Below are 12,134 nucleotides of genomic sequence, written 5' to 3' on the forward strand. Positions count from 1 at the left end.
TTGTAAAACTTACTGAAGTCAGCAGGATTGTGATACGTGGGGCAGTGGAGGCCCAGGTTCTTCAGATATGGGATGAGGTAAGGAACGGTGCCCTTGTATATGCACTGACCCTGACTGAGGATGTACAGCTGGTGCAGGGACACAGGAACACAGTAATCAACATAGTTTCCAACACACTGACTCTTTGAATAATAAATGAACAACTGACAAAACAACAGGCCTTTGTATCGACTGCTGGTGCGCTGCTAGTCCACTGGACAAAATGAATCATGCTAACCCGGCCTGAGCAGCAGCTAATGGAAGGCTAGACATGCTGAGCACTTGACTTACCTTATCAAACATCTCAAAGAGCTTAGCACTGGGCTGATGGATGGTGCAGATGATTGTCCGTCCGCCCTGAGCCAGAGACTTCATGAGGGAGACGACCTGGAAGCACGATGCGCTGTCCAGACCACTGGGACGGGACACACACCGAGACAAAAATCAACAGAAAGAAATGCTTAGACTTATCTGGATTTATGTTGAGATTTCATTATTTTTAACAAGGAAAGTAAAATCTCACCTAGTAGGCTCATCAAAGAACATGACAGGAGGATTGTTGACCAGCTCGAGGGCGATGGCGAGTCGTTTACACTGACCCCCAGAGAGACAGCTGGTGCGTGTCTGAGCGCATTCCAGGAGACCAAGAGCAGTCAAGATCTCATCAACCTTAGACACAAACACAGAACAATGTGAATTAACACCCTTTTCACACATTTATGCCTAAAAATATGTGTAAAAATCAGGACAGCCTGCCTCGTTCACAAATGTCCCTCACAGTGGGAAATATTCCAGATTAGACATGAAGTAAAAAAGACATGAAAGAGGTCACAGTGTAATGATTACAATTATCCAAGATGTGGGATGAAGCAACAGAGTCTGGCGCCATAATGACAGCTTTTGATTGGATGCATTCATAGTTTAAACAAAAAAGTGGAAAACAACATTTTGCAGGTAGAGAAGAGTACAAAGCTGTTTGATTATGTGCAGTGAGATGCTTAAACATAATCACTTCCCTCACTGTGGAAAAATTTCCCTGCTACCTGCTGTGTTCACATGATGCCTAATCTTGACTTCTTGTGAAAAACTTTACTAGGACACTGCATTTGCATTTATGCATGAATCACACTTAGACTATTAGCGAAACCTTCAGCAGTTTAGTGCAAGTGGGAAAAGGTCACATGACAACACAAATTATTTATAACATATTCCATTTTACACGACCCTATGCACCCAGTCATAGGCTCAGGAAAAAGCGTTTTGGCGTGCAGTACTGGTGTCTTTTCTGTTTGACATCTGACACTAGGGATGCACAGTTTCATCTTTAAAGATCAGTACTGGCCAATGTCAGCCCTGTATAGAAGCATTGGCCATCAGCCACATAACTAAACAGATATCAGTTTTTAATGTTTATCAGTTGTGTCCAATCAAGTTTTTAGTCACTTCTTGTATATCTCGCTGCTGAATGAAATGAGAGATTTTTTCATGACAGAAAAGAATGACTGGTTGGACAAATACTGATCTGATTTCATGGTAAGAAAATGTTAACATACTAGGATTGCGACACCAAAATGAGTATATAAAAAAATCAGTATATTGCCATTTTAACCCATTTAGACTTGATACAACATTCCTTTATGACCAGATGAGATACTGTTGAACTATATCGTGGTGTTTTTAAGACATAAGACAAACTGCAACATGATTGGCTAAAATTCATTCGTCTGATTTAGCCTTGCTAAAAGAGATTCCAGCCTCTTGGGCCTATACTCATGAGGTGATGGATGAAAATGTTTTAAAGTTGAGCAGTGAGTGGTACAGACTAGGGCTGGGCAATTAATAGAAAATTAGATTAAATCGCAATATGGTTTGCTGCAATTTTCAAAGCGCAAAAGTCTGCAGGTGCAAAATTTTTTTAACCTAAAATTTATGTCAAAATAGTAGTTTAAAACTTTTTGTTGAAGCACAGATGATATGCATTACAGCTAACGCAATCATCCACAGACATTTTTTAGAATAGTCCACAAAAATCCTACTTTTTTTTAATGTTTTCTTATAAAATGTTACTGAAGCCAGATAAAGTTCCTGCAAGTCTGCATTCCAGCGGTTGAGAAAAATGGATACAAAGTTGTTTTCTTCAAAATGATCATTTTTCGTTTTTTCTCATTTTATGCAAGTCTTACATTTAAACTACTCATTTGATGAAAAAAGTAACACAAATGTGATATTTAAAAGTGCTAATTTTGTGTTTTAAAATGCCCTGTTGCTGCGGGGAGATTAAGGGGAGGGGAAAGCGAAACTGCTGTGTGATAATTGGCCACTCAGCCTGGCATTGTTCCAAGTTTCACCCATTGAGATGGACAATAACAAACACCGCATGACTCAAACGCCACCTCTCCCAGGGCACATAAATACAGCTATTTCTAGTTATCACCTTTATCGACAAGCCTCAAGATGCACCCTGCAGTGAAGAAAAGTAGAAGAGACGATGAAGAAGCGACAAGAATTATCAACAGACTTAGGACAACTTCAGGATCACTTGACAGTGAAAGTTTGATGAAGGCGGATTTCCTATGGGAATATTTTGATGAGCATCACCAGTCTGATTCAGAGGTTTGGTTTGGGTGGACTTGATGTAAATGTGGCCCTATTGGTCACACCCATTACCTGGCCTGCCTGAAGGTATGAAGGAGTTTAGGTATCTTTGTAAAATATGCTCAGATTAAGGTGTATGATACACCATTTGAAAGCTTGAAATCTATACTTTCATAATATGTAAAAAACTCAAAACTGACCTCGGATGACTTGCAGGAGTTTTTACCAGCTTTGGTCACAAATATGAGAATGACATAAAAGATTAGAATGCCCCTCAATAAATCAATTCATATCCAATTTGCAATATGAGTCAAAATCATCACAATCATGATCACAAGAATTTTTTAAAATGATTCAGCTCTAGTTTTATCTAATGCTGTGTTGGTTATGATATAGAATGATTTATTACTTGTGTTTGTTGGTAAAAAAAAAACAAACAAAACATGATGTAGTGAACTTAAGAAATAATCATATATCAAATTGCAATTGCTATACTGATGGAAAAAAAATCCCAATTACATTATTTTCCCAAATTGAGAAGTGACTACGGTGGTATCTTAGACAAAGTGAATACCAATTATACACAGTTAAACACCAAGGATTTAAGATGCTTTCCTTATATCACGTGTCCATCTGCTACCAAGGCCAAGAAAGATTTAAGTAAATAATGAAATTCGGTTTCTCAGAAAACCCTCTGATTTTTGGAGGCTGTTTTAAAACAATACGTTTTAGAAGGTGTTTTTATGGCAATCTTAGGTTTAAATAAGGTAAAAATCATTACAGGTATCAGTCCTAATTTTCACAATTCTCTATGCTGTAAGACTGAACAGTTGAAGACTAAAAAAAATGAGTTGAGTTACTTAAAAAATCCAAAGTAGCTATTTCAGCTCTATTTTTTGGAGTTAATAGAACACATTTTTAGTTCTAAGTAAACAGTACTCTATCATTCTAAGTATTTTATGTAATTGTACTCAAATGATTTGACAATCATCCGTTAATCTGCAGAGTTTTCATCGAATACCTCTGGGTATTATATATTTTTGCACCATGAGTGAAGTTACTGACTCAGTGAGAGAAGTCCCACTTGAGGGGAGAAATGGTAATATACGATGGACAGTACAATGCACTTACTGCCACTTGTCACAGCTTGAATTGGCCCACCTTGAGTGGCATAAATTTTCAAGATTGAAGTATGTGAAAGAAATAAGGGAAAAATTGCATCCAATGAAGAACACTTATAAAAAGTACTTAAACATGTTTTGAGCTGTATTTAAAAAGAATGAGAAAGTGTGGAAAGTTTCCATAGTGCAGAAAACTTTAAAAAGTTGTTAACACAACAAAAATAATTTCTCAAAAATGTATTTCCACTACTTGAAAACTTTGATGAAATCAGTTTCAACAAAAATTCTGAGCAGTTTTAACTTGTTCGGTTTTACAGTGGCGCTGACACAATTGTAACGTTTTACACTGTTTGTTTTTGTTTATTTGGATCCCCATTAGTTCAAGTATCAGCTGTGCACTTACTCTGTTGAAAAAGCAAAGAAACTTGCCATCAGGTTTGCACCCATGGGTGTGTTTGTCTTAAAATGAGTGGTCAGGTGCAATGCTATTGCCTTACTATTTATCAGAGGTTGCAGAAACAATCACACCTTAAACCACCTAAAAATGGTCCAAAGCCTCAAGGCAGTGGCACAGTGTGTTCCTGATTTTTCAGTAACCTTGCAAAGCAGATGGATTCACTCACCCAGAACAAAGAACAGCAGTGAGTTGTTTTCTTTTCAAAAACGACAAAACTCGTGTACAGACATGTCTACAGTCGCCAAGGTTCGTGTTATGCAGTTCTCTATGGAGTTTACTCCTCATTAGGAGCTACCTCACGTGTTTTGTTGCTCTGATTGGCCCGTATAGCTGTGACAGACAGCAGAGCGTTCATCCAATCAGTCCCTGAGTTTTTTTTCAAAGGCTCTGCCCTTTCCCATATGCTGTGTATGAGAGGTTTACCAGATGGATGTGTGAAACAAATCCATCTTGCGTGTCAGGTTATCCACACAGTGTTCATATGTTCAAATAAAGGTTTCAATGTAACAAAAAGCTGAGGGGTGGAAAACTCTGTTTCTGTTTGATTACACACTCCCCTCCATGTGTGCTGGCGTATAGTACATGCATCCTCCAGTAGCATATTTCATACAGTGTTCTGTATGTTCAATGACACAGTGAAGGTGACAAGTTTAAAGCACCAGATGGGATTCAGTCTATAAATTGATAAAAACAGAGACCTGCCATTTAAATACCACTGTGCCAGCTGGAAAGCACTCTTGGCTTTTAAAGTGAATGAGAGCTGACACTTATATTGGTTTGATTTATGTCTCTTCCACAACACACCTACTCAGTCCAACTTTGTTGCACTCTGCCCATGGATTTGTGCAGGACTGTACACCTTCAAGATAACTAAATTGGATATTGCTAGGTACCATGCACTTTAGATTGTGCAACTTAGGCTGACAACATAGGACTCATAATGTCATAAAACTGAAATATCAAAGTCTGATTCAAAACAACAACAAAATACTATATGGGAGCAAATTATGTCTAGTTTCTTATGTGAATGTATGGCCTTTAAAATAACTGAATGTAGATATATATATTTGGATAATCATGTAAAATAGATTCTAAGAAAAAGGATAAGTTGTTTCATTCATGCAGATTCATTTAACAGCACCCATCATTAGATTACAACATTACCCACAGTGACCCAAAAGTATCAAAGATCATGAAATATGGTGAAACTACAGAAGCATGAAAATATCTGATAGGAGACATTCCTGATGTCTGTGTATATGGATCTAACACGATCAATAAACTCAGACTTACGAGCTCCTTCTTAACCTGCATGCTCTCGTTCAGTTTCAGATTGGCAGAAACCTGGAAGACAGAAGTTGGCACGATTTTATTGTTGTTATTAATGGCTTTAGTGAGATGTTACTTTAGTATTTTGGGAGCCAATCTCACCATCATGGCCTCCCTCGCAGTGAGGTGTGGCAGCAGCATGTCGTCCTGCATGATGTAGCAGGACATCTTCCTGAAGGTCCTCAGATCCCTCGGTCGCCCGTTCACCAGAATCTGACCCTTCATACCCGTCTCTCTGTTTCCACAGAGAGAAAAAAAACAAAAAAAGAAACAGCTATATATAAGCCATTTCCAAACTAACATAATACAAGAGGTAATAGTGTGCACAGTCTCATATCACTCCATATCTTACCTGTACCCTGCCAGAATATTCATCAGAGTGGATTTCCCGGCTCCTGAAGGCCCCATGATGCCAATCAGCTCTCTGCTGTTGAATCTTCCCGACAGACACTTGAGGAGTGCTTTATAACCTGATTAAAGGGAAGAGTTTTTATTTTAGTAGGTATAATTGGTCTAAAATTGTATTATTCTGTTTATACTCAATGTTCTTCCAAAGCTTTTCAACGTACTGAGCTGAAAATAAAAAACTGAAAGGCCAGATGTATGTGTTAAAGCAGGACAGTCTGTTACTGAGCTGCTAAGATGCTTGATCCTGACATGACCTGGCTCACGCAACTGTAAGGAAGATTGCAGACAATGTTATAAAATGGTCTGTTTTCGTTACTGCAGACAGACTGGATAACACTGAAACAGGTCATCAGTTAATTTAATATAAAACTTACAACTTGCAACGAAATATTGTCAATCTGTAGTCAAAAATCTTGAGACCGTTCGGGATCAAACACCTGACCCAGACTGTGACTCCCCTGAATATGTAACTGAGATGCAGATAAATAACAGCCACTATCAGTACAAAAACATACAGCTAAACAGTCATAAAAATATCCAAAACTTTGACTCCTGCAATATGAAAAACCAGGTGCTGCTGTGGACTCCTTACAAGAATATTAAAAGACAAAAATTCTGTTTGCTTTAACCCAGTCATCATTTTAAAAACGGTCCATCTGCTTGATCAGATATGCTTGCTTTAATAATGTCTTTATACTCTCAGACAGAGACAGTGAGGAAGTGAAAGAGGAGGAACAGAGATTTGTGTTTCAGTCTAATGGCCTGATTCTTCAGCTGGAACTGACTGAACGCTTAAACTCAGTCCACTGAGTTTGAAGTGTTTTTTTATGTATTGTTAAACAGATAGTAAGCTTCTGCAGAAGAAGCCATAGACTTTTAGTCTGAAAACCAGAACACCAGACTTCACATCCCGAGACCACACATGTACATATGAAGACCTAATATTCTGGCTTTCCTATAAAAAAGTAATAAATTCTGCTGTTGGAAGGTTTAGTGTAATTGTCTGTAATATTCATAGAAGTTGATTTACTTGCAATGTTGGGAGAAAGTGGTTTAAAATTCACAGGAATTTTCATGTAATTTTTCTAGAAAATGTTTCTATATTTTGAATTGGATGTTTGATTTTAATTTTTTTTTTTGGGGGGGGGTTACATTTTTAGGTACTTTCATGGGAATTTAGTTAATTTATTTGTATCTTTTTTAAATTCACTGAAAATTTTGGGTAACTAACTTGAACATTTTCAGGATCTTTTATTGATTTTTTGGGGGGAATTTTTTTTTCATCTTTTTAATGGAATTTGTAAAAAGATGTTTTCACAGAATTTTTTGGTTATGTCTGTAAAATTCAAATGAACATGCAAATAATTTTGAAAGAAATTTTCCAAGACCTCAAGTTCTTTTAGTGAAATTTACATTTTGAAGTGTTTGATTTTTTTTTTTAATCTCTTTGTTTTTGTTTTTTTTGGGGGGGGGGGTTAGGTACTTTCGTGGTAATTTACTTTTAACTGATTAATGTAATTAATTATTGGTTTTGAAAATTTCCTGTCATTTTTTTCCTATATTTTAATGGAAGTTTCTGGAAACTTGTTTGAATGATTGTGATTACTTGATTAGAATTTTTTGAAAATTTTCCATGGATTTTTGAATTGGAAATATTGGATGTAATTTGCTCTAAATTTTGGGGAACTTGCTTGAAAATTTTCATGAACTTGAATTGATTTGTTTGTGTGTGTGTGTGTGTGTGTGTGTGTGTGTGTTCTTTAAATATTTCATTTTCAGGTCTTTTTGAAAGTTTCACTAAAATGTATGTGAAATGTTTAAGGAAAATTATCTATAATGGTATTTGAAAATAGATGTTTAAGAATTTTCATAGACATTTTATGGTAATGTCTTTGAAATTTTAAGGAATTTGAGGGGATTTTTCTGTGTTTTGAAAACTTGCTAATATTTTCAAAGGACATTTTCCAAGACCCCAAGAACTTTTGGTGAAAAAACATCATCTTTATTAAATGATTTCCTTCAAGTAAATAAATAGTTTATGTATTGTGCAGAAAGGTCAATTGCCTTCGTATGCAGACATAATGTTTAATGAAAGCTACTTTCTGTTGAAGACTGGGCTTAGGTTTTATTCTTATAAGGTCCCACTTAACCAAGAGGGAGTAACTAAAATGCATTCCAAACAAAAGCACAGGTGTTGGGAGGTTAAGACAGTCAAAATATCCAATTTTTAAAACTTTGATACCATACTAGTAAAAGTCCAACAAAGTGATGCTTGATATACCTTTGCAAGAAAAATACTAGGGTCCAATGTTGGGTATTTTTTCTTTATTTTAACCCCTATCAATGTGGCATCAAAAAATAGCAAAGTACCAACAATCTTGACAAACGTACCCCTGAAAGTCAATAGTCAAAATACACTGTGACTCTGTATGCTAATGTGTTATCTTTGTACAGGCTACACTGATACAGCCACCATTAAAAATAATTTCAAAGACCTGCAGGAAAAGGGAAGCTAGACAGGCAGAGAAGTGGAGAGTTATCATCATCAGGGAAAAAAAAGAATTCAAGGTGAAGCCATCTGCAAAGAAAAAAACAAAAGATTTGAAACGTCTGTGGGAGAGCAGGGTATCAGGTGTTCAACAAAACACTAAAGAGAACAAAACTAAGAAGCAGCATGCATACAGAGAGATTTAAGATCAGGACGCCCTCAGTGGCGCCAACAGAAAAACCACAGACATCACTTCCCTGCAGTGGTTATAAAACTGGTCATAGCGGTGTGGCCTGCTAATGAAGATGGCTCAGGCTATTTCTTGATTTAATTCTTGAGCTTTACAGGGATTGAAGCAAAGTGAGAACGGTAAAACAACCCGTTTTAGAGCTGACATGGGCTGAGAGCTTCTTGAGAGATAAAAATGGCTGCAAGAATCCTGTCTGGTTGTCACCCCTGCCACCCTTGACTCAAACATTTCTCAAGTGTCTGCAGAGATGCCTTGAGCTGTGTAATTAGGGTCTCAGCAGAGCTGCTAGCCCCCTCAGACTCACTCTATGAACCTCATGTCAGGCCCTCTCCTCCTCCTTCACACCGATATTACATCAGAAAGCTTCATCTCAGACAGCAGAGCGGCATGCTGTCAGTGAAGCAGCCTTGCTCTGGCATGTGGTGCATACTGATGATCTAACCCACTGCTGTAGGTCGCCCATAATAATGGTCTTATCTGTGTGAGGCTGCAGGAACATCCAGATCACCCAGTCTCATGGGAGCTGAAGTCTATCACTTCAGTCTCTACTCCACAAAACCATATGGATTCAACTATTTGTGACAGTATATATTCAGTGATGCAGGACACTTCTCTCCGTTATTGAGGGGATATCACCATACCGGATATTTTAAAACTGTGATACTATTCTAGTGAAAACCAATCCATATGTGATGATACCACAACCAACCAACTCCTAATCCACAGAATTTAGCGAGTTTTTGATTAAAATGGACCACAAAACAATGCTGGCTCAAACATACGCACTTACTGAAAACTTTTGAAGCATTTTATTCTGTGTTTTTTTCGCTATTTTACATCGCAGGCTTTGGCTACCAGTTACGTGCTCTTACAATGCAAAATAGTGACAAACACACAGAGGCTCTCTGGTTATAAAATAAAATCGAAAATTTTTGACAGTGCATATGTTTTGGCCAACTTTGTTTTGGGCCCAGTTTTTATCAAAAATTGGCTCAATCCCATGGACAAACTCTACCCATCTGTTACACTGTATAGCCTAGCTTTCAGGCCGGTACAACCAGTGAGTCCTTAAAGAAGCAATGCTCACTGAAATCACTGAAGGCTAATGCCACTACCTTATATGACTAAACCTTAAAAACAATGAAATATCCCTTTAAGACAGTGCTCTCACTCTTTCTATCATAGCAGCTTTTGGTTTAAGTTATCACTGAATATTTTAGGTTTACTTAAAGCTTATTTGAATGATTTTACCACTACATCAGTGGGGCTTGTTTCTTTTTTTTTAACAGCGGAAACAAAAATACAGAAATACCTAAAACCTTGACAAACCTTGAAATAATTAGGAATATCATCAGCAGGGGTGGAAAGTAACTAATTATATTTACTTGTGAATTTAATTGAGTAGCTTTTTGGTGCACTTATAATTTTTTGAATAGTTTTTAAAATCCATAATTTTACTTTTGCCCAAATATAATATAGGGGTTAAGTATTATTCTTCACTACATTAAAAAAACATTAGTTACTGAGTAAATAGGGTTAGGGAACAGTTCGACAGTTCCTTCGAACAGATATTTTCAAGTGGTTCTCTCCAGAGACATCAGCAAGATTTGAAGATTACAACAGTAATATATAATTTTACGGTGTTTCAATAAATTATAGTCATTTTGATTTTGATAAGATTTCATGAGAAAGTAGAAATGTCTAGTATCACTGTAGCATCTGTTTATGTCAATGCCATGGCTCACGTTCTATTGCTTTTTCACATAAAAATACCTTTCAAGCCACTCAGGTATAAAAAAAAAAAACTACTAGGAACTTAGTGTTTGGAGTAAACTTTAAATTTTTATTTTAACTTTAACTTGAGTAAATTTGTAGACCTGTTATTTTACTTCTACTCAAATAAATTGTCATCAAAGTACTCTTTCAACGTGAATACCAGTTGTAATACTGCAACCTAATTGCATAAATGAAGCTGAAATTTTACCCATCATTTAGTTATTTCTATGAAATTTCAAAGGCGAATCTTTCTCCTTTTCACATTTGAAAAGTTTTTGTTTTATTATAATTTGACTTAAATCATGTAACAGTCTATGTTGTCGGCAGTGGACTAATTTCATGTATTATGCTAACACATCTAGCCTGGCAGTTGTCTAACTGTCTGACTGTACAGTAAAAAGATGCATTCTGCCACAACAAAACACCTTCTATTTCATAGTTGAGTCAGATTAGTTCGCTGTATAGTTTTTTTTTTTTTAGTGAAACACTTATACCTTGTTCGTCCTAAAATTGGCGACTAGACTTCCCAAACTGCCACAAGCACTGACTGTTTGGCTAGCGAATTTTAAGCTAGTAGCGGCTAACGTAGCATCAAGCTAACCACAAGAGAAGAAGACCCAACTAAAGAAGTCTGGTAAGATAACTCCACACAACAGATTAATTTGTTCAAAACTTGTTGTAGTAGACCTAACTGAAGCGGAAGTCTTTTGAAGGAGTTTATCAGACTTAAATGACTTGTTAGGTGCGAAACTGTACAGAGGATTAGGCTAAGTTGATTCAGTGTATGTAAAAACACCATTGTGCATAAGCTGTTTCAACTTCTGTTCAACACAGATTGACCATGAATTCCAAAGCATAACAGGATTAATACAGCTTAAGTAGTGTTACTCATCTCCATGAGTTGCTAATATAAAGCTACTTTCCAATTTTACTATACATTACCATTCATGAAAACAATGAAAAATGTAATTAATGAAGCTGCATGGATTCCTTACCCTCATAGTGATAAATTTAACCTTGTATGTGTGAAGCATTTTAAAAGAAGCAGTAATGGAGGAGGTGTTTGCACCATTCAGCTGGGTGAAAGCACTAACAGGCTGCCACATTGTTTAAATGTGTTTTATAAAAAATAATATACCCTGCATGGCATAGTGAATGTTTAAGACATAGAGGTATTTGATGCTTATATGTACGTCTCATCGTGTTTTTGCTTTATTTCTCTGGTTTTTAGATTATTTAATGTATATGTTATTTTTGTTTTCAATTATTGATGGTTTAACACAGAGAGAACCTTTGTTGTTCTGTTGTATTGCTTTCTAGCACATTAGGATAATGATGATACAGATATGTATTTACATAGATCATAAATAGCAACATAAATAAAATGGTACCTCCTAGTGCTTTGATAGGACATATTTTTCCATTCAATTATACAAACATATAAGCGGGATTTAAATCCACTACATAGATAAGACAAACCTCAGTTTCACTACTTTATATGGCACAGCAACAGATGAATAATATAATTTAACAGTTCCTATAAAAGTATTCACTCCTGTGGATGTTTTACCTTTCTTGATTTTCTAAATTAATCATGGTCGATATGATTTGGCTTTTTAGACAAAAAAAAAGTTACCAAAACCCTCTTTAATGTCAAAGTGAAAACAGATT

The 12,134-nt window shown here is 36.3% G+C and overlaps 1 protein-coding gene across 1 annotated transcript in view; it reads right to left on the minus strand.

Annotated features, from left to right (window-relative positions):
- Positions 1 to 12,134, minus strand: part of abcg4a (ATP-binding cassette, sub-family G (WHITE), member 4a) — a 37,669-nt gene that overhangs the window by 12,867 nt on the left and 12,668 nt on the right. Inside the window, exons 3-8 of the mRNA XM_041801594.1 lie at positions 5,894 to 6,011; positions 5,644 to 5,776; positions 5,506 to 5,556; positions 563 to 708; positions 331 to 454; positions 14 to 128 (exon numbers count right to left, since the gene is read on the minus strand). Coding sequence (XP_041657528.1) covers positions 14 to 128; positions 331 to 454; positions 563 to 708; positions 5,506 to 5,556; positions 5,644 to 5,776; positions 5,894 to 6,011 — 687 coding nt within the window. The remainder of the gene's footprint in view (positions 1 to 13; positions 129 to 330; positions 455 to 562; positions 709 to 5,505; positions 5,557 to 5,643; positions 5,777 to 5,893; positions 6,012 to 12,134) is intronic.

The sequence above is a fragment of the Cheilinus undulatus genome, linkage group 12 (genome assembly GCF_018320785.1).
Source record: "Cheilinus undulatus linkage group 12, ASM1832078v1, whole genome shotgun sequence".
NCBI classification, from domain to species: Eukaryota; Metazoa; Chordata; class Actinopteri; order Labriformes; family Labridae; genus Cheilinus; species Cheilinus undulatus.